The sequence below is a fragment of the Podarcis tiliguerta genome, assembly GCF_965153285.1.
Source record: "Podarcis tiliguerta genome assembly, chromosome: 8".
NCBI classification, from domain to species: Eukaryota; Metazoa; Chordata; class Lepidosauria; order Squamata; family Lacertidae; genus Podarcis; species Podarcis tiliguerta.
In genome coordinates this window covers 59,795,996-59,819,080 of record NC_139541.1, presented here as the reverse complement: position 1 = coordinate 59,819,080, position 23,085 = coordinate 59,795,996, and the positions used below count along the sequence as shown (strand labels likewise).

Below are 23,085 nucleotides of genomic sequence, written 5' to 3'. Positions count from 1 at the left end.
TGGTTTTTATTTTATTTACATTGGACATGCGGTATGTTGATAAACACTGGAACCAAGCAAGGGACATAGGGGGGAAGTCAATTTTTTGTTTGATATTGAATTTGTATTGATGTTTTATTTTTGTTATATTGGGAAATTAATAAAATATTTATTAAATATTTACCAATTTTTTATTAAAAAAACAACCTGAATGAGATTTTCGTTTTGTTATTTAATTGGCTGCCCCTCCAACCCAAGTCCTCCAATCTCCCGTTCCCAGAGCTGCTCCTTTCTGAAGAGGCGAGAAGGCTGGTCCAGGCCCGCCTCCTCTCTGTGCACATGGCATATTTTCCTCGGCTGCGGGGGGGGGGGGGGAGGATTTGTGTCATATGACAGATCCAAGATGGCGTCGGCCAGGCTGCTGAAAGTTTTGCTGCTCCAGCTGCTGAGCGGATTTTGCTTGCTGAGTCCCGGGAGCTCGGCGGGGCCGGTGCCGCTGGTCATCTGGCATGGCATGGGTGAGTGAGCGGGATCTAGTCAGGGTCTCGGCTGATGCTTTGTCGAGAGAGCGAGAGCGAGAGTGGGTGTTTTAAATGTTCCTCCCGGGGTTTTTTTGCTTTCGCAGCAGTCTTGACAGAGTTTTACAAGAGAGTGACCAGGCTAGTTAGCTTTGTGGCTGGATGCAAATTCGAACCCTGGTTCTGGGTAAACGCTTTCCCACGGAGTTCCAGCCTCGTTGTGGTAAAGCACTAGGGACATCTGTATAGCATGTACTATGAGGTGCTTTAACAAAACGTAGTACAATCCTAGCCATGTCTACTTGGAAGTAAGGCCTATTTAATTCAATGGATCTTACTCGTAGGTAAGTGGGGATCGCAGCCTTACTAACAGCAGTGTGGGCTTGTTCGTAGTTTGGTATCTGTCAACAGGTTGCTAATTGTCAGGAGGCTATTCATTTACCTGTGAATAAGCCCCATTTAACTTGCTGGGAATTATTTCTGAGAAGATCTGCATAGGATTGCACTGTCAGTTAACTCTTGTCAAGCAAAAAAATGAAAAAAAAAGCCAGGTGCATAGGATGGAGCAAAGCAAGTGTTAATTAGTTGTTAAACCGTTGGACATGGGTTCAAGTTTGGATTCTGCTACTTCAAAGTGTCACCACTTCAGTTACCTTGCAAGGTTTCTTTTAGGGTGAAACTCCATGGCTTTCTTGTTTCAGTTTCAGAAGGAAGTTAATGTGGTAACTGCCTAATGGTCCTGTAGCTTCAGTTCCTTATCTGGAAAATCATAACTGTGTAGTGCTTTGAGAACAGAAGCAGCACAGTTACACTATGACTGTGAAACTAAAAAACAAGTCTCCTCCAAGCCACTGTCTCCTGTTTGTCATTAAGCAGCCTAAAGGGTCTGGAGGGACTAGTATCTAAACCATAGGGTCAGTCTTTCATTGTAACCCATGCTTGCTGACCTCAGTCTTGTACTCCCCAGTAGCCTGGCCAATCACATTATCCTCACTGTGTGATTTACTAGATTATCAACTTGCAGGAAACTGATCCAGTATTTCACTGATCCAGTATTTCACCAAGCAAAGCTTGTATGCATTTCTCCCTAGTGGTTTTCCTTAAGAGAGGACTTGTCAGTAGTGACAATCTTTCTAGCATTTCTTGGGTGTTCACAGTTTTTTCTCGGTTGCTGTGATTGATGTGTAGACTACATTAGTTGAAAAGTGGATTGATACAGCTCATCCTTCTGCCAATTGCATGCCATAAAAAGACATACGTGCGCACAAATGAAGCTTGATTCTGCATGAGTAGTGCAAATGGAAGCAGCTTTTATAAATACAGCAGTAATATTTAACAACTACCTCAGTGTAATTATCCTGCCAACGGTGACCTTTTTTATCTGCTGGCTTTAGTCTAAAAGCAATATTTGATGCATAAACAGACAGGTGGCAAGAAATCTGATGAAGCTTGTTCAAAGCTGGCCAAGTGCCATCCTTCCCTTTTATGATCTTATCACTGAATTGGATTATACAAGGGGATGGTTGAATTGGAGTGGCATGAAAAGAACTGGACATTCAAAGCTCATCTCAGTCAAGGAAAATGTATTATAATTTGTTTTAATGCAGAGGTCCAGGTCCAGGACCAGACCCTCCAGAGGACCTGAAGGACCAGACCCTCCAGGGCTCTCTGTCTGGCCCTTGGGACTCTCCCCAGCCCATATCCCTCCCTTGCTGGCCCTGGTTTGCACCCTTCTTGAGTGTTTTTGCTTGGCTGGAATGTGTCCTTGAACTTTGATAGCGCCTCTTTCTTGTTTGGATGAGGATGGAGAGGGATGTGTGTAGAAACTAGCCTTCTGAACAAAGGTAAACATTAAATGGATTGCTGTGCCCACCTTTGCCTCTTGCCCTGCTCCTCCCCCGGAGGCATGTGGCCCTTGAGATGAAAAGGGCTTCCTGCCTCTGTAACTGGGATCATGGGACACTGTTTCTCAAAGAAATATGCTGACCAACATCATTAAATAACCGAAACTAAACAGAAGAGAAAATGAAACTTTAAAAAACGGAATTTACAAAATTGGAAGAATGCCATACAAAACATAGCATCTAGTTCCAGACAGTGACATTGCAAGTGTTATATGCATTTACAGTTGAATAAGACATTGAGAAAGGGCAGGTAGCATTAACGCTGTTCCTTAAGACCAGTTTGATTCTCTTGCCTAACCCTCGCCCTGCCCTAAAGCAGTTGCTGAGAAATTGCAAATGGGAAGGCATCCTGAAATGGCAAGACGTCTTGGAGTCGGGGTTAGCAACTGGAGGCCCCATGACCAACTCCAACCTTGAAAGAGGACGAGTTGCAAAAGGGGTATTTAGAGGTGATGAGGGGCTACATTAGGAGGTTTACTTGTTAGTCCACTTTGGGTGGGAGTAGAGGGTGGCCCTTTTTTGCCCAGCCTCCTTTCAAGGTAATTGCTGACTCTAGGATGGGGGCAGGGGACCTTGTGCACCTCCTGATATTCGTGGACTTTCATCTGTCTTGACTACCGGCCTTGCTGATGGGAGCTGGTGTCCAGCAACATCTGGAGGAGCCACAGGTTGTCCACCTTGCCCTGAGATAATATTTCTTTTCCAGGGGTAAAGAGTTAGAGGAACTGGCTCCAGGTCAGGACCACCCCTCCAGCCACAGTATAAAAGAGAATATTTGTATCTCCTGAAAGGCCACAGGCTCCAGACTTCCGTGACTCTTCACAGTGATTTCAGCCTCAATTAAAGACTGGTTTATAGCATGGCTGCATTTGTGTGATCATTCAGCTTTATAAAAGTCCAAGGCTCCAGACTTCTTGTCTTAGGGTTCTTACTCAATCCAAATCACCATGTAAGATGTTAAGCACACTCAGTACTGTGAGTGAGGTTTGAAATTTGGATGTGCACTCTCCTGTTGCACTTTTGATTCTGTTTCGGACTTTTACTGCCAACGGTTTGTAATCTGTTGCTTTTATCCATGGGATGGAGTACAAACAAGGGAGGGACTAATGACTAGGAAACTGATGACAGAGCTGCTTGGGCAATTAATATTTTTTCCTTAGGGGAAGATGATATGTACAGCTTCCCTGCCCCAGATCCTCCTCCAGTTTCCTGCTGATCTTGTCTCTTCCCCTCAGGCTCTTTTGGAGTCCCAGGTTGATGAGATCAGGCCAGATTTCTTTATATGGTCTAAGGCTGCACACAGACAACACATTTAAAGCGCATGGCTTTCCCCCCAAAAATCCTGGGATATGTAGTTTAGCTCTCACAGAGCTATAATTCCCAGCACCCTTCAACTACAGTTCCCATGATTCTTTGGAGAAGAAATGTGCTTCAACTGTATGATGTATATGCAGTTATAGACCCATTGTGAAATATAACTGGAATAACATGAATTGTTAGATATAGTATGAAATTTTGCATCCATCCAGACCTCATTCTGATATTATCTGGGCTTTTATCTTGATTACCAAACTTGTTCGTTCTTTCTTTCTTTCTTTCTTTCTTTCTTTCTTTCCTTCTAAAAGGGGCTACCCTCCTAGTAATAGATTTACCCTCTCCCTTCATATAAAATTCTCACAACACTATTGATCTGCCAGATAACGTGTCCTCAGTTCCCTGCCTCCTGTGACGTCTCAGCCTTGTGCTTGGAGAATAAAAAATCCTGATACCCTTTCTCTGCTGGGACTAATATTCAATGGCAAACAATCTAAATTGATGTCATGAGCATACAGTTAACAAGGGGACAGGAAACTCTGGACCGTGTCTAAAGCCACATTCGACATGCATTTATTTTGAAGTGCAGTATTCCTATGTGTGTCTAAAACCATACTCTTGTCTCTTTTCCCCCACCCCTTTCTTTGGACGGGGCTTTGGGTTACAGCTGTTCAAGTAAGTGCCTGTTGTATATATCTGGATCAAAATGGCTGAGGTTTAGTCAGGAAATCAGAAATCCATAGTATTACAGTGGTACCTCGGGTTACAGACGCTTCAGGTTACAGACTCCGCTAACCCAGAAATAGTACCTCGGGTTAAGAACTTTACTTCAGGATGAGAACAGAAATTGTGCAGTGGCGGCACAGCAGCAGTGGGAGGCCCCATTAGCTAAAGTGGTGCTTCAGGTTAAGAACAGTTTCAGGTTAAGAACAGACCTCCAGAACGAATTAAGTCTTAACCCAAGGTACCACTGTATTTATTAGATTTATATGCCACCCCTCATTATAAGATCTTAGGGAGGTTCGCAGAATAAAATACAGGTTAAAACAAGCACTTGATTAAAACAGCTGAACAATAACCTGCCCACTTCTCACAGACACATTTAAAAGGCTGCAGAATGTTAATCAGCCAAAGGGGAACATTTTCGCCTGGCACCTAAAATATATATAATGAGGGAGCCAGGCGAACCTCCCTGAGGAGAGCATTCCACAAATGGGAGTATTATAAATATTACATGTTCCTTTTGCCCTTGTCTATGTGGGAGGTGTCAGTCTCCTGACTTACTGGCAAGAGAAGATGCACGCCGTTTGTATAAACCCACTTTATCATCACTGTTATCTTCCCAGGTGTAGTCCAGGATGACGTTCAGCAGCCCTCGCACAAGAAACAGCAGGCCTTGCCCAGGATGGTCAGGAATGATAATTGTGTTGTTTGTGTGGAACCGAGAAACAAATATGTTTTTGTTTATCTGCTTATTACGTACCTTGGCCTTCAGTATCTCAAGAAGATATTTATGTGGCAGTTTTTGTAAAATGCAGGATTTTCTTTTAATGTAATCCCATTAACTTCAGGAGAGATAATTGAGCAATTAACTTAATAGCTGACCACCCTGCTTACCTGTGTTAAGGTGGGAGCCAAATATGGGGCTTCCCTATAGCCCCCTGGGGGCCCCAGTAACACATGAGCTGGGTCTACGTTTGTTATAATTTGCAAATATATTTTTCTAGACTAAAAAAGAATGCTACTGCAACAGTCCCATTGCTGAATTTCTGATTCCGAATCTTTCCCCTCATCTGCTTTTTTTTCTTTAATCCCAGGTGACAGCTGCTGCAATCCTGAGAGCATGGGTTACATAAAAAAAATCGTGGAGAAGAAAATCCCAGGGATTTACGTTCTGTCTTTGAAGATTGGCAGCAACTTAATTGAGGTGGGGTCATTTTTATTGTGAATTTTATTTTATTGTGAAGTAGGCATGGTGTTTAAAATGGTGCTTCTCATACTTTGTTAACTTGAGCTCCAGCTATCAGCCTGGAGAGCTCAGTTGGTTAGAGTGTGGTGCTGATAACGCCAAGGTTGTAGGTACGATCTCCTTAGGAGACAGCTGCATATTCTTGCATTGCAGAGGGTTGAATTAGATCAGGGGTCAGCAGCCTTCTTCAGCCATGGGCCTGTCCACCATCCCTCAGACCATGTAGTGGGCTGGACTATATATATTTTTTTTTGGGGGGGGGGATGAACGAATTCCTATGCCCCACAAATAACCCAGAGATGCATTTTAAATAAAAGCATACATTCTACTCATGTAAAAACACGCTGATTCCTGGACCGTCCACTGGCTGGATTGAGAAGGCGATTGGGCCGCATCTAGCCCACGGGCCATAGGTTGCCTACCCCTGGATTAGATGACCCTCTAGATCCCTTCCAACTCTTCAATTCTAAAGGACAGTGTGCAGAACATTGTGGACAGCGCTGCATGTTTTTGCCATGCCGCTTCCAACAAGGATCTGTGCATTGGGTCAATCAGTCTTGATGCCAAGACTGGCATTAGAGGAGGGACAGGGGCGGGGGAGTGTTTGTAGGGAAATGCCATTAGAACAAAGCAGCATCTCTTCTGCCTGAAAGAGGATGAAATGATGGTATGGTGAGGAGCAGTAATCTCATGAATCCAGTGGGGATAAATGGAGGACCCTTCTGGGGCAGTTGAATTCTTCCCCCTCATACCTTTGCTGGCTCATGAGAAAGGCTAGGAGACCTGCCTGTTGATGAGCAGGATTCTCACCCCCCCCCCGACCCAATGGACTTGTCAATCACACTGGGTGTGCATGTCTGAGTAGGGTGGGGAGAACCTAAAGGCATCATCATGGACACCTTGAAAACAGGTGTGAGCAAGTAAGGGAGTAAGAAGGGCAGACTCCCATGAAGTAACCCCGAAGCTGCGGGTTGTAATTGGATTTGGACGCAGATCTGCTTATGAGCTCCTTGAAGCCATGATGGCCTCTGACTTAGGCCTCTTCTAAGCCTTGTCTGTGCCTAAGCTCTGATCTCTAAATGGATTTGGTCCTGATGCTGAGCCGCCCAGCTCTCTCCCACATGCTCGTGGCTTTGGTTTTGCTACGCAGAGCTCAGAGCTTGGGTGCTGAATCGAATTCCACCCTGGCATTACTTTTCCAAGCATTGAGGGTTGCCTTTCCCCAGTGGAGAGCTGTCGGGGCTGCATCCCAGTAGTGAGTGGGGCCAGACACAATAACATAAGCACTTAGACAAAGCTACTTCTCATGGTTCGCCAGCTCGCTCGGCCAATAAAGCGAGATGAGCGCCACAACCCCAGAGTCAGTCATGACTGGACCTAATGGTCAGGGGTCCCTTTACCTTTACTTCCCATGGAAGCAGCTAGCTAGGCATATATTCTGGGTGACCTCGGCTAAAGTTTCACCTCCCATTTTTGCCACAGACATGGAACCCTGTAGTTCCCCTCTCCCTTTCCCTCTTGTATCCTGATGGAACGGCTGCTGGCTGCTAGGCACTTGAAGGAGAAACCTGATGGAGTTGCTGTCCAGCAGAGCCAATGGAGAGACAGAGCAGCCTCATCTTTCCCTCTCCATTCTATCATCTATCTATCATCTATCTATCATCTATCTATCATCTACCCCTCTTGCGTTTGGTCCAGAAATATCAGTTAATGCAGAACACTGCAAGATGTTTGCTGATCCTGCCAGCATATTACATCCTCAGCTCATAGATCTGTATTGACGACTGATTTGTTCCTGGGCCAAATTCAAGGTGGTCCTCAGCCCGGAGAGGAAGGCTGGGCCTGGGAAGGACTAACAGCTGGCTCCTACGAGACCAGGAGGTTCAGCTGCAGAGTGACACTTGTTGAAACATTGGACAATTAGTGAGGGAAATCTATATACAAACTTGTCCCACTTGACTGCTGTATCATTGCATTATTAATATACTGTAAGCTTCACAAATACTCCTAAATGAGCAAACATCTGGAGGGCCACAGGTTCCCTATCCCTGGGCTAGTGACTTCCTTTTTGAACAGAAAGGAGGAGGGCTGATTGCCTGGGGAAGGAAGCTGCAATCTCCCTGTGGGGACTTGCCTTCCTCCTGCTCAGTGTGTGACACTTTGGCATGTGCAGGTCATTGGCTCTCTCCTGTTCTTCAAGTTCTCTATTTTATTCAGGACATGGAGAACAGCTTCTTCATGAACGTGAATGACCAGGTGAAACTCGTGTGTGACGAACTCGCAAAGGACCCGAAGCTTCGAGGCGGCTTCAACGCCATGGGCTTCTCACAGGGAGGGCAGTTTCTGTAAGTGTCTTAAGCGTTGCAGAATGAGGGAGGAGCTTTGGGTGAAAGGGGGCAACTTTGGGTAGAATGCAGTGGTAGAGCACGTGTGTTGCATGCAGAAGGCTCTTAGAAATGTTAAATAATCAATATACTTTTTTTGACTGTTTAAATCATATTAATTTTTTTAAATCACTTTTTAAAATGTTCGATTTTGTAACTTACTTTAATTTTAAATTTAAGTCCTTCATGTGACATATCATATTAAAGCCCATGAAGTTCTGAAGAGATTGGTGTTTTTAGTTTTGGTGTATGTCAATTCTGGACTGAGCTTTTAAGGTTTTTGTGCAAGGACAAAATTGTCAATTTTTTGAAATTTCAAATCCTCATAACTCACATACAGGATGAGATAAAAAATTTGAAATTTTAGATTTAAGCTTAGTTTTGATTATTCAACAAGTGTACAAAATATTAAGAAAATTGGATGAGATGAGGTAAAAAAGTTGAATCACTTGATATGGAATGACCTATCTGTGACATAGGTTACAGAACCAGGCCCTTGGCCCCTCCATCTCAGTACTGACTACCTTAAAAATGGGGACCTGCAGCCCTCCAGATGACATCAAATGTCCCCTCCCATCACCCCTGGCCATTGGCCATGCTGGCTGGGGATGATGGGAAAATCCGACAGGTCACCCTACCTCCCCGACCTGAATTCCAATAAGAAGTATAATAAAATCTAATGTATATAAATTGAATTACAAAATCAATATTAAATCAAAGCCAATATAATCCTGTCAGTTCTACGTTCTGCACTGGTATATAAGAACTGTCTGGACAACGTGTCTTCTGTCTTGGAGGTTGCTGCTTAATCTGTTTTTGTCTCTCCCCCCCCCCCCCTTTCCAGGAGGGCGGTGGTTCAGAGATGTCCCTCTCCCCCAATGTTCAATCTGATTTCTGTAGGAGGTCAGCACCAAGGTAAGCCCATCTGAGTGGTCTTTTGTTTTCTAGATGGGAGAATGCAGATTTAGGCAGGGAAAGTTATGTCATAGCAACAGAGGATGTTATGCCTGGAGGATGCGGACCATATGGATCCCTTCCAATTGGGATTCAGTCCCCATCATGGGATTGAAACTGCCTTGATTGTGCTGGTCAGTGATCTCCGGCGGGCTAGGGACAGAAGGGAAAGCTGTCCCTGGTTCTGCTGTGAGTGTGTGGAGGCAGCTGGAGGTTGAATCCTGACAAGACGGAATACTGTTTTTTGGGGATGGGCTGGGCGAGTGTGGGGGACTCCTTGGTCCTGAATGGGGTAATTGTGCCCCTGAAGGAACAGCAGCACAGCCTGGGAGCCATTTTGGACTCACAGCTATGCAGGCATAGGTCAATTCTGTGTCCAGGACAGCTCCACCTGGTACACCAGCTGAGACCCTACCTGCTCGCAGCCTGTCTCGCCAGAGTGGTGCATGCTCTAGGTATCTCCCGCTTGGACTACTGCAATGTGCTTCATGTGGGACTACCTTTGAAGGTGACCTGGAAACTACAACTAATCCAGAATGTGGCAGCTAGACTGGTGACTGGGAGTGGCTGCTGGGACCATATAACACCAATCCTAAAGGATCTTCACTGGCTCCCAGTACGTTTCCAAGCACAATTCAAAGTGTTGGTGCTGACCTTTAAAGCTCTTGGCCCAGTATACCTGAAGCAGCGTCTCCACCCCTATCATTCACTGAGGTCCACCTCAAAGGGTCTGCTGGCGTTTCCCTCACTGAGGGAAGCAAAGTTACAGGGAACCAGGCAGAGGGCCCTCCCATCCGATGTCAGGGAGATAAAGAACCACACAACTTTTAGAAGACATCTGAAGGCAGCCCTGTATTGGGAAGTTTTAAATGTTTGACATTTTATGATGTTTTTGCACGTACCGGAAGGAACCTGCCCAGAGTGGCTGGGGAAACCCTGCCAGATGAGTGGGGTAGAAATAATAAAACAACACCAACACCAACAATTATTATTAAAGTAATAAGCATGACTGAGGGCCATTAATCTTAATGGCTGGTGTCATGTTCAGATCCTGAATGCCTGCAAATTGGTATCTTGCTGCCACAGGTGTGTATGGCTTTCCGCGTTGTCCCGGGGAGAGTTCTCACCTCTGTGACTGGATCCGAAGGATGTTAGACCTAGGGGCCTATACTGCAGTGGTCCAGAACCGGTGAGTTCACTTTGGCAGAAGTCAAATGTTATGGAGTGGGGGCATGTTCTTTGGAGTTGGGGCTTGCTCTGGCTTGTGTTTTGAACTCCCTCTTCTCCCTCCACTACAGCCTGGTCCAAGCCCAGTACTGGCACGACCCACTGAATGAAGAGGAATACCGGAAGCACAGTCTTTTCCTGGCTGACATCAATCAAGAGCGAGTAAGTTTGATAGGTTTGGGCCTGGCCGGTCTGGGTGCTCATCCCGCCCCTCTAATCAAATCCAAAAACAACCCCTGTAAACTGCAGGAAGTTTATCATGAAATTGTGAAGGTCTGGAAGGGCTCAAGAAAGAAAAAAAGAAGCTAGAAAAAGTAGAATAAAACATGCAGAAATTAAGCAGATATATGCAGGGCATGGTCCATAGGCACCCAATGGAGCAGCCTTGCTGAGTCTTGTAAGATCTGCACCTGGTCAGTGACCAGAAAGAAGAAGGCCTGTGAGCTACATGCTTATGCTTCCTTAGAGGAAGGGTTGCTGTTGACGTTTAACTTGTTTTGTTATGTACTATAAGCCTTGTTTTGAAGGGCGAGTTATTAAACATGTAGTCAATTAGTACCCAAACAATATGTTTGCATAATAATATAAAAGGTAAAGGACCCCTGGACAGTTAAGTCCAGTCAAAGGCAACTGTGAGGTGCGGCGCTCACCTCGCTTTCAGGCCGAGGGCGTGACATTTGTCCACAGACAGCTTTCCAGGTCATGTGGCCAGCATGACTAAACTGTTGGGGCGCACTTGGGTCAGGATTTGCATGGAATTTTCTGCAGTGTCATCAGCAAAGCAGATTCCAAGGTAGCTTGGGATTCTCTTAAATCTTCTTTTCTCTCTGTCTTTTCCTCCCTCTGTGCCCCCATCTTCTTTCCAGAGCAACAACAGTACCTATAAGAAAAACCTGATGTCTTTGAAGAAATTTGTGATGGTGAAGTTCCTCAATGATACCATGGTGGACCCTCCTGCATCTGAGGTGGGCAGCTTTGTGTCTGTGTGTACGCATATATATGTGTGAAAAACACATGCAGAATCTGATGAAATGGAAGGGGGCTGATTTTGCAAACCCAATATACCGTATATACTTGAGTATAAGCCGACCCGAATATAAGCCGAGGCACCAAATTTTAGCACAAAAAACTGGGAAAACTTATTGACTTGAGTAAGTATAAGCCGGTTCACCACACCACAAACCTGGTGGTGGCGGCAGCGGCGGAGGAAGAACAAGCAGCCCGAAAGGGACAGGCCTTTGCTGGCCTGGTGCATGTAGGTATGAACTGGCCATTGCAACAGTGTGTGGCTCATTTTATTGCTCTCTTCTTTCCCCAGTGGTTTGGTTACTACCGGAGCGGTCAGGCCAAAGAGACCATTCCCTTGCAAGAGACCTCACTGTACACAGAGGTAACTATCCCAAATGTTGCTATTATTCCTATCAAGAATTTGACACCAAACCAGCTGTGTGACATCCCATCAGTTGTTGCAACAAAGAGTTTTGTTTTGTAACTAGATAATAACTTGCAGAAGAGAGATTAATATCTACATATTAGATTGCATGGGGGGTTGTGTTCTGGGGGCCCCATAATTGTGTATAAGTGGGGAGCACTCTTATTTAAGTAGGGAGTGCTTGTGGTTCACAAGGAGGCCTTCCTCTTTGGGCTGTGGGGAGCCAAGAGGACGCTCTAGGGTGCTCCCCTCTTCTGGGTTCCTGTGCTGCAGGTGTGCATAGTTGCATGCAAGTATATTCCACTCTAAAGTAGCCTGCTTAAAGAGCTGCATAAATACTGTTCTACAAACACTGATTTGCAGAATTTGAAATTGAGACAGTTGACAGGAAAATGATAAATGAGTCTAAGCTGGTGTAACTGAACAGAGATAATCTTCCAAACCTGAAGATGTGCTGACCACTGGAAGCACGTTCCTTCCAAGCTTTACGAGAGAGCAGGGTGCACACTTCCAAAAACAACTGGCAAATGTGTGTCTTTTTTTTAAAAAAAAGACTTCAATAGCTTTTAGGAATGCATACAGTATTTAAGAACAGTTACTGCCTACTCTCAGGGGCCAGTTAAAGGAATTTGGTTGGACTAGTACTGCAACCTTTTAAGTGACTGAAAGCCTTTGTGAATTAATTAAAAAGGCAGCCCTGGTTAATGGGACAACATATTGGGTGAGGTCCAACAATGTTGTACTCAGAATAGTAGACCCATTGAAATCAGTGGATGTAACTTAAGATAGTATAAATTGCAGAAATATTTGAAGAGCATCATCCCTACACTCTTGAATCAGTGCAATTGATACACTGGCTGTGAGCCGCAAAACATCTGGCCAAGTGGACAGATAGTACCCTGAACGATTTGGAGTTAGAGGATAAAAATTAACAGCCTGGTTCTTTATACCCTTTTCTTGTCACTGCTGCTTACCTTTAACTTAATGAAGCAGGGGGTGTAAATTCACGCCAGTTAATTTGGTGGAATTTCCCCCTGGACTGCAGCTTAGTTCTAATGGTAGGTTTTAGCAGTTTTCCAGTAGTTTCCTTGGTGCCCTCAAACTAGATTGGCCCAGGATCTGCTCAGAGGAAGCCTTGATAGTTAAACTGGATGTAAGCCAGTTGTTCTATATATGCAGCTGTGAAAACATTTGCTGCTGTATTTTCTCAGAAGCTCCATTTATAAGGCTTACCCCAGTGCTTATGATTGCAGCTTTAGGATCTTAATATTGATTTATTTTATTTAATAAAATTTATATACCCCTTGATTGTAAGAAAAAACCTCAAAGTGGGCAGGAGTGGAGCCTACTTTTTTTACTAGAAGTCTAAGATCTGATAACAAGTCAAAAGACATATAGTTGGAAGCAAACACTCTTTCAGCCAGCAATCTACCAGTAGATCCCAAACCACCTTCTTTGCATGCCCTGCTGCCTGAGTTTTGCATGGTGATTTCTAGCTGAGGTCCATCTGTTTGTTACTCTATGTTCCTTCTTTCAGGATCGATTGGGTTTGAAGGAAATGGACCAAGCAGGGAAGCTGGTGTTCCTGGGCGCAGAAGGAGATCACCTCCACTTTTCCGAAGAATGGTTCTACAAGAACATCTTGCCATTCTTGCAGTGAAGCTGATGATGACCCACAGGCTGAGCCCGCCTTTCTGTGTTGCTGGAGATGAGAGTGTTTGGTGTGTTCCTTTATAGCGCTTGGCTGGAAGGAAGAGACTTCTCACTAATCTGCTAGGTAGGGGCTAGCTTGATATAAGGATTAACACCAATTAATTGAACTCTCTCAGTAGGTCTTCTGCACCTTTATTCCATACAGCCTGACCTCTTATCAGCTTTGCCCTGCAGAGGCACTGAAATATAAGAGTCCTTTCAGCTATGTGAAAAGTCATTCATATTTGTTTTGGGATGGCAAAATTGATGTGGGTTACAATGCTTTATCAGGCTCCTTTTCTGGGATCTGTGCCAACCTTTTCCTGCCCCCTGAATGTTTTGACTACAGCAGGAGGGGAGGATCATTTTGTCTTCTTCCTCCTTTAGTGATTTTATTAGGACAGGCAGCCATCAAAATGAACACATTTGCTTGTGGAGCATGTTGTGCAAGGCTGCGTGGAACTGAGGATGCAGTTAACCTTCTGGAGATCTCAGGGATGGGATATTTAATACCTCTTGTTAGAACAAGAGATAAAATGGGGGTGGGGTGGGGTGGGGTGGTGCACTAGCTTACGTTTCTCTCACCAGACTGCAAGTCTGAAAGCAGGCAGTAGGTCTGTGGTACACAAGAGAAACAGGTGACTTATACTTGCAACAATACTGTTGGGCCGTGTGAATGGCAGGATTTTAACAAATGGTGATTCAAGCTCTTTGGCTTTGTATTGTATTATAAGCAATAGCACACACAAAAATCAATACATTCCAATAAAAATGTTTAAGATGATTCAGTGAGCAGCAGCACTGCTTTCTTTGTAGAGGAAGATTGCATCCACACTCCTAGCATGAAGCAACATTCCTCTTGAAGGCAATAGAAGAGGTACTGCTCCCCATGTTGTTGGTTTCAAAACTCCCTTCAACCCCCCCGCCCCCACGGCTAATTGGGAATTGTAATCTAACAACAGGTGTAAAACACAAGATCTGCAGTTCAGTAGAGATACTCACTTAGAAGAACCATAAGTGTCATTTCCCCCAAACTCCTACCTGGGTTCTAAAGGGCAGAGGATGGATGATGAAGCAACTACTGCATCTTCCACGTTGCAGTCTACATGCGAGTCTGGCAAACTTGCAGCCCTTCACTTGTTGCTGGATTACATCTGCTACACCATCCCTGACCACTAGCTCTGCTTGCTAGGACTGATGGAAGGAAGTTGGGTAGCCAACAGTTTCCCCACCCATTATATACTATGTTGGGTTATGCATACAGTACTAACTCTCTCCTGCCCTTTATGTGTTGCCCCCCTCTTCCATTCTTTTAAATTCCAGAATCCCTTCATTTGAAATATCTGAATTATTTCACTACAGTCCCTTGGTGAGTGGAGAGATGGCTTTCTGGGGCCTGATGTAGGGAGGCTGTCAGGCTAGTTCAAGACCTTCCTGCCAACACAACAGATGTCAGTGGCCTCTGTGGTAACAGCTTTTAACAAAGCCAGGAAACATTTCCATGAATGCATTTGCCCACCACTGCCGCTAGCCACAATGAAATTCTGAGTGAAGCCACAGCGGGCTCTGAGAGACTAGTGTGAAAACACTCCCAAGGACTCATCAGACAAGCTTAAGCTGGAAATGTTGCTGAAAGAGAGAGCAGCATTGAGTCTGAAGCTGTAAACGGAGATTTGCGGCTTTTCTGGACGAAGCTGGTTGCAGAGGAGCTTAGGAAGGACCACCATGTTAAGGAGCAACTTGGCATTAACTTTATTCTATCTTCAGTATAATTTTAAGTACATAAGAAAGGTTTTATTTCCACAAGCCTCGGGAGAGAAATACAAGTCACAGGACAGTTTCAAAATAAAAAGAAATTGCATATCTTTTGTTAAGTTTCATTTTAGGGGGGGGGGAATCATCAATGTGGCAAAGAGGGAAATAAGATATGCATATGCTATCCAAAAACACTTATGATTCTGGTGCGCAGGCAACTCCCTTTGGTGGGTCAGTACAGTACCATGCCTTTGGTCTCGGCGCAAGCACTGCAGTGCCATGCTAACACACACACACTGGCCTTCCGGTGGAGAAGAAGCTGAGCGACAGAGAGAAGGACAGCCAGAGAAAGTCTTCCAGACTCTGCAGGGTAAATAAGCTCAGATGATGGATTGGAATGAACTTGTGCTTACAAATAATTAAATACTGGACCTGGAATAAAGAAGACTCGTCCCTCCCTAAAAAAAAGAGAGAGAGAGATGGGCTCCAAGGCAAAACCTGTCCTGGAAAGCCTGGACAACGCTCAGTTGCTCAGAAGAGGGACCCTTTGGGCACAATTTTCCCTTTAAAGGAGGGCTTGAATGGAAGTGGGTGAGCAGCAGTTTTCTAGCCGCTGGACAGACTCCCGGAAGGGGCGAGTGGGGAGCCTGTCCCATGGTAGTCTTGTGGCACCTGTAACTGAGAGGTCTCCCCCAACATCATGGCACAACACAGAATTTTACACTGAGCACGTAAGGGGAAAAATGGGGAGGTGGGGTGGGGGAGGAATGCTATACATGCACCAGTCCTTCAGCTTTTGGTCCAGCAAAGCCATTCCTGGAATCTTTGAACAGCCCCAATTAGATTAAACAGAATGAAGTCAACTCCCTTGCACTTCCCCCAACCCACACCTTCCAGATACACTGTCACACACACATATCACTGGGGACTCTATACCCTGATAACTCGCTTTACTCCAAGAGGAACCATCTTCCTTTGCTTAAAATGAAAGGGGAAGAAAAAAACCTCTAGAACCAAGTCCTTGAGATACTGGCTCCAGGGAGCACAAAAAGAAAGGCCAGACAGAAGTTGATTGGTGATGCGGGTTTGCCTGACCAAGGGGAAACGCCACACTTTCCTGCTGATCAATTGATAGAAGCAAATGATTCTGCCACCCTACCCCAAATCCTAGCCTGAGGTATTTTCAGTGAAGGCAGGTAGGCAAGTCTCTCGGGGAGAAGACAGAAGCAGATTGAGAGCGGAAAAGGTACAGGAAAATCTATAAATCATCCCAAAAAAAGCAGATTTGTCCCACAGCAGTGGTGGGGCGAATGTCGAGCGCCAGGTCAACTTATCCAGCTATCTCCGTGACAGTGGTGACTAACTTCTGCCCGTTCCACTGTGTCTTGAATTGTTCTGGGATTGGGAACTCATTCTAGGGGGAAACAAAATATTGGAGTCAGTAACATTTACATGGAAGTGACTTGCAGAGACGTACAGCTTTCAAAGCTCCTGTGTGCTCTCTGTCCTTTAGTACAGCTACACCTCTAACACAAAAGCTTACTGCCATCACGGGGAGAGCCTTGCTGGATCTGATCAAAGGCCCGTTTAGCTCAGCATCCTGCTTTTCAAGAGCGGCCAGCAGGATGCTTCTTGGAAGCCCACAAGCAAGGTACTAATCTGCCTGGCTGCTCCCCTCCCCCTCAATGACTGGCATTCTGGGACAACACTGTCTTGAATGCAGACCTTCCACTTTCATATCTTGTCTAAATGAGCTGCATGCCAGGGGTGGAGACATGAGAAAACTGCAGAGGCGCCTAATTCAGCAACAAACCTATTAACATCCCATTCAATATATCAACTTAAAAAACAGAGCAAGTACCAAATTAAGCCAGGTCTGGGAATCTCCAGCCTAAGGGGCTAATTAGATCTGGCACAGGTGCAATTTTGGCCTGCAAAGCCATGTCCCCCTACCACACACCTGACTTCAAATGCGATGTCAAGTAGATGCAGCTGCCAAAGCACAACTGGGGCCCTTAAAGTATACTCTAGGATGCTCAGTGGCAAAGGAGGCTTGCTGTCATGCCCATCAGCTGATAGGTGGTGACAGCAAGCCTGGTAGGATTTGCAATGCAGCCCGCCACCCATCCAAGAGGGGCAGGATGTTGGCACCAATCAGCAGTAGCTTCAAGCCCTGCTTGGCTGGGCTTGGAATCTTTTTAGTGGGGCTTGCCATGCTACAGAGAAGAAACTATTCATCTGACACAGTGATACCAGGTTATGACAGGTGGGCAGGGCCCGTTCCACCTGTCAAAGTAGCCTGCTGAGGGTGGGGGAATGCAGGATTCAGCCTGTCAGATGGATCCAGTTCTCCACCCCAATATTAAGCTCCTTAGAGCTGTGCTTATTGATTCATGCTTCTTAATCCTAAAAGTGTGGTGCAGATGTACACTGATCCCAAACCACTGAAAGCCTGCCTGCCTTATTAAGCCTGGGCTTCTGAAAGCCAGCTAAAATCATTTTGGCAACACAGCTCTTCAGCCTGGTGACTTTTGACCATGAGCTATCCCAAAACAGCTTCTTCCCAATGTCAGCAACAACCACCACCCACAGCAAAGTGGCTTTCTCCCGGCGTCCGATTTCTACGCCAAGTAACCAGAAAGAAACTTACAAAATCACCACTGTCTGTAGGAACGAGGACGTTCATCTCTGAGGACTTGGCACTGACAATCTCACATTCTAATGAGTTCTTGCTCAGGTAGACGTGACAACCGTCTGTCTTGTTGATGGAAATGGTTGGCACTTTACCCAGCACCTAGCAAGAAAGGCAAGGATGTCAGACATGGCTAGAGCACCTACCACCCTACAAGTCTGAAAGAAACACAGAAGTTCACTTCTCCTTGTTCTGAAAACATCATTATCAATACTCTTTATATGTACTCTTTATAACATCATATATAAATAATACATCAATGAAGCCTGTGGATCCATCAATAACACATTTAATTACCAATAAATCATAAAACAGTAGTGTGGTGAATCTTATGAGCGAGGGAAACAAAATTCAATATGTTCTCTTTTCAAGCTCCAAGTGGCTTGTACTTCAAGTGCCACTTGCTCTCAACGTGAACCTGGCCTGGATGCAACATCATCTTTGGAGGGGCCCTTCTTTGTCTTGCTCCCAAGATGGCAGGACCCAGTAACCCAAGACTGGGGCTTCCACAGGATGCAATTGCCCTTCCTTGGAACACCCTCCATGGAGAGGCCTGCCCAGTGCTAACTTTTCAGCACCCGTTGAATACCTTTTTATTCATCCATACCTTTTAAAGCTGTGCTTAATCCTACAGGTTGCCATTTTAAAACATTTATCCTAGCTGTTAGTATTCTGTCCTTTGCCATTTTTAATGCAGATGATAATTGTTGTACAGGCAACCCCCTCCCCCATTTACATGGGGCTTACGTTCCAAGGCACTGCACAGTTAAGTGAAACTGCAATTGAAAAAGCTGGCAAACACGCCGTTCCACCCCTTTCTGGGACGTTTTTGGGCCACTTCTGGGTTCGGAGCAATGTGTGTGTGCATGGGTTGAGGAGCAAGATGGGTTTCTAATTCTGTTAGGGAATCTGAAGCCCCTGAATCCCCCCTCAAAGACTACTTCTTCTTGCTCATCTGTTTAAGGGTTCCTGCTCTTCAAAAGAGGCAAGGCAGAGTGAGGACCCTTACGAGGTTAAGGGAAAGCAAAACTGGCTGGGGGCGAGGGAGTGCAATTACCTGAACTTGGATATCCCGACTGTTGATGATCTCAACAATGCCCACCACGTCATCGAACACCAGACCTAGCTTCTTGCAGTTATCTACAAAATAGAGGGAAAGAGAACAGAAAGGACCATTAAGGACCTTTTTCCAGTGTGGCTGAAGAATACCTCAGCAAGTTCTGATTTAGCCACCCATCCACGGGGTGCTCCAAGCTAAGTCACAACAGCACTCCTCATTTGCAATGCAAGGGTAATTTTTGGGAAAGTGAGAAACTAGGGGGGGAAACCCCATGGGGTTTGGCTGCACACACCAGTTCCCCACCTATTATCTGGAAGACACTTGTGGTGAACCCTGTTGGACTGAGCAGGATTTAACTCCCCTCTTTTCAGCTGATGTACTTGGGAGGCGTGGGGTGTTAAATCCTGCAGGGAACTGGTGCATGAAGCCAACAGTGAATTGAACCAGAGAATTGCACCCACCTCCCTTGGAGTGGCAAGAGCTGATTGGTGGGCATGAGTTGTTGGTTTCTTTTTTTTTTTAAAGCCTCCCACCCCAGCCCCAGCCAATAAGAACCTACCCAGTGTGATGGAGTTAATCTTGCCCTTGATATGGAGTGTACTGTTCATGCACTTGTAGACGTAGGCCACCTGCTTCAGCTCCGTGTCGCTGATCACCAAGTTGGAGGCATTTTCTTGGTACTCCTAAAGAGGAAGGGGAAAAACAAATGCCGCTCATTCCAGCCGCTTCCCTCCTCGGATACGCGTATGACCTGCAGATGTGCCTGATGGACAGCAATGAGCCAGCGTCTCCTTACAAGACTCTCTTACTCAGGTCAGGTATGGGGAACCTCTGGTCCCACCGACTCCAGTTCTCATCACTGGCCATGGCTGTTGTGAGCTGGAGTCCAGCACCCAGAAGACAAAGTTTCCCTCCCTCCTTCTTTTAATTTATTAAAACAAAGACTAAAGGTGCTGCTTGAATTAATTGGACAGCAGACTTTAATAAGTACTCTTAAGAACTGCAGATGACGGGCCTCTTCTAAGATGCTGCCTGCTTCAAAATGCATGCATGATCTAAATGCAAAATACAATTCAGATTTTTTTCCACCTTCTCATATGAAATCTCAAGTTATCCATGGCAGCGGGGAGTCTTTTGCGTGGGACCCTTGTGACGCCCCAGCCCCTCGGAACTCACCACTCTCCATTTCTTGCCTTCCAGCTCCAGCACAGGAGGCTCCTTCTTCGCAGGCAGTTTTTGGGAGGCGCTGACAGGACAGGCTGGCTTCGGAGCCATGAAAGGCTTTGGTCCCGTCCGCATAGGACCACCTGGGTTCTTCAGCGCTGGGTTCTTGTGGGTCTTCATCTCGTCCGACACGTGCTTCAGGCCTAGGAGGGAAACCACCATTAACGTCCACCTTGAAGATGCCACCAGCTTTAAGAGCTGCCCCTCAGCCATGACCAGCAGCTACTCTTCCCCACCCAGGCGCTTCCATTCTTGTGGCAGCTTTGCAGTGTGGGAGCATCGCAGTGCAGCTCCTTCCCACACCACTTATCAGCAACCCCAGCCACAAGCCTTTCCCACGCTTGAGTCACCCTTTCTAAAGCTTCAGTACATCTGACATTACCCCCAAGCAGAGCAGAGCTGCCGCTTCTCTACCACAAGGGCAATGTCAGAGCCAGGCCCAAAGAGCCGCTTCTTACGAACCAAGAACTTCCCCAGCCTGCATCAGACCACCAGCCATTTGTGCCTTGTAGACAAATTTAGTTCCCATTTCTAGCTTGACGCCAATTGGTTGGCTTCAGTGCTGCTTTTACTCAAAAAGCTCAAAATGAATTTCAACGTGGAAGTCTAGAAACCAGGGTTTATAACACCAATGTAATGTAATTAAAACAAAACAAATTCAAAGTAAAATTGCTATAAGCCTCAGGAAAAAATCCACTACTACAATGGTATCGTAATGTGTCATACGCTGCTTTCCCCAAAAAACTGTGTCGCTAGAGCTGTCATTTTCAATAAAGAGCCCCACAAACCAGGGTCCATAACCAAGATGGTCTAGTTCTGCCCATTCTTCTCTCTCTGGCTAGCTAAAGGGCTGTCAAGTCCTCAATTCTTAGAGACGTTTGTTTCTAAATAGCAGGCACAGACACTGCAGCCTGTGTGGAGTAGTAGCGAGTAGAGGGCTGGACTCGTGACCTGGGTTCAAATGCCATCTTGGCCAAGGTGTTTTCCTCTTGTCTAATTGCCACTCAGCCTAACCTACCCCACAGGGCTCTTCCAAAGATAAAAAAGAATGATACACACTGGATTTAGAGGAAGGAGTGGGTACAAGTTTTAACCATGTTAAAAACCATCCCACCCTAAGAAGGAAATCTCTCACTCCCATCTGCTGCTGATCTAGACAGCCAGTAAAAGAGCTATGGAAGAGTGAAACAACTCATCACATTTTTAAGGTTTAAAGCTGGTTACAATACGTGCAGAGCATGCCTGAAATTTTATCCTTAACAAAGCAGTCTTTCCTCAGCTTACATGAAAACAGAGACTCAGTGCTCCTAGTGGTATGTGATGCGAGATGTCCCTTTCTCCCCTCCCCTTATTTTTGCTTCTGTCACTGGCAGTCATATGACTGGTGTTGCGCTTAAAATGATCCAATAAAATAGCTTTAATAGCAGGTTCAAGTTCTTGACGGTTCAGGAGGCACATCATTTGCATCCAGAAGCCAAAAGCAGTGACTTCCAGAGCCACAGGGAGATCTCTGCATTGGCTTACTGCATTGCAGTATGTGCAATTTACACACAGCACTGTCCTCCATGCGTGCCCTCCCCCACAGCTACCTGCAATCTAACTGGTTTCACTTGATGAAAAGAAAAAAAGAGGAATTAATTGGCTTAAGGAAGAATATACTGGAGATCAGAGATTAGCTTCAACTATTTGTACAGGTCACCAGGCAGGGGCTGGAGATTCCAAAAATTAAACTCCATCAATTCCCCAGTACAAAAGCTTCCCTCACTATATTTGGGTTTCTTGAACCTTAGGATACATAAAATTAAATCTTCTGCATATCATCAACCCTCACCAAGCCCAGCATTGGAGTCCTCTAATAATAATAGTAATATTTTTATTTATTTATACCCTGGGTTTCCCTCGCCACTGGGTTTCCCTCTTGGCCACTGCAATTCCTAGAGTGCAGATTTCTCCCATCTTCACTAACCACAAAGGTATTTTATGGACCCACTTCTGCTACCTCTAGTCCTCATCCAAAACATTCAGGTTGCTTTCTCCAAGGAAAGGACATTCTCAAAATTCATGTTTTGCACACTGAAGTTGAGTGGCCTGTTTAGCAAGCAAAACTGGTTTAGGGAATTATGACCCAAGGGGTTTTTTTGTGGGGAGGAGGAATTCCTCAAAGGGACGTCATGAATCAGAATGCAGGAAACTGGAATCTAGACGCAACAGAACATTCTGTACACTCAATGCACCAAAACACACTAGCAGAATTAGCCATGCATTTCTGCTGCGTCAGTGAAAAGCTATGCAAATTCACTTTTAAGAACAGCTTGTGAAAACCAAGATGACCAAGAAATCCTCTAGGGCCATCTGCAACAAGACCATGGGTACAAATGCACCTGTATGGTTCAAAAGATGGGACTACGCTGGACCTTGTCCCCAGATGCTGGAGCGAAAGGACCCCTGTAGATCACAAAGGCTTGGTGTAGAAGGGTTGCAATTTCTATCCCAAGTGAGTTTGCACAGCCATTTGCTCACCTTGCCATTCCATTAACTAATTTCACCTACCGGAAGTGATAGCTTCTCCCCGGTTGATCTGGGCAAAAAGCGCGGAACGGGTTGTGGGGTCATCTGAGCCAGAATTTGTGGAGGTGGGAGCTGGAGGGGGTGGAGGGCCAGGTGGCGGGGGTGGGGGGCCACCAGGAGAAGGAGCTGCTGCTTGGGATCCATTTCCTGACTCAGTTAGAACAGGTCCCTGGAAAAGGGGATGGGACAGGAACAGAAAACAGAGAAATGTCAAGAATAATAAATGCAAGAGTTCTGTGGTGCCTTGAAGATTAGCGTCCAGCCTGTACTCACCGTTTTGCTCCAGGTCAGCCCAGTGGTGTGATACTCCTTAATGTACGCCTGCAGCTCTGTCCAGATACTCAGATAAGCTTTCACCCAGTCCACATGCTTCTTATCTCTAGGAGAAAGAGGAGCCAGGCAAACTAATTGGT

General features: G+C 45.6%; 2 protein-coding genes across 5 annotated transcripts in view; one reads left to right on the top strand and one right to left on the bottom strand.

Annotated features, from left to right (window-relative positions):
- Positions 1-343: 343 nt before the first annotated feature.
- On the top strand, positions 344-14,157 carry PPT1 (palmitoyl-protein thioesterase 1). The gene is made up of 9 exons (XM_083455921.1): positions 344-497; positions 5,533-5,642; positions 7,902-8,029; positions 8,913-8,983; positions 10,109-10,211; positions 10,321-10,411; positions 11,116-11,214; positions 11,568-11,639; positions 13,219-14,157. The coding sequence occupies exons 1-9, from the start codon at positions 383-385 to the stop codon at positions 13,339-13,341; spliced, it is 912 nt and encodes a 303-aa protein (XP_083312047.1). The 5' UTR covers positions 344-382; the 3' UTR covers positions 13,342-14,157.
- Positions 14,158-15,101: 944 nt separating this feature from the next.
- CAP1 (cyclase associated actin cytoskeleton regulatory protein 1) overlaps positions 15,102-23,085 on the bottom strand; it is a 28,560-nt gene continuing 20,576 nt past the window's right edge. For all 4 annotated transcript variants that reach the window (XM_083455551.1, XM_083455552.1, XM_083455553.1 and 1 more), the window contains exons 7-13: positions 22,946-23,051; positions 22,655-22,841; positions 20,057-20,247; positions 19,440-19,563; positions 18,878-18,960; positions 17,779-17,922; positions 15,102-16,542 (exon numbers count right to left, since the gene is read on the bottom strand). In XM_083455551.1, the coding sequence (XP_083311677.1) occupies positions 16,459-16,542; positions 17,779-17,922; positions 18,878-18,960; positions 19,440-19,563; positions 20,057-20,247; positions 22,655-22,841; positions 22,946-23,051 (919 nt within the window). In that variant the 3' untranslated portion in view covers positions 15,102-16,458. The remainder of the gene's footprint in view (positions 16,543-17,778; positions 17,923-18,877; positions 18,961-19,439; positions 19,564-20,056; positions 20,248-22,654; positions 22,842-22,945; positions 23,052-23,085) is intronic.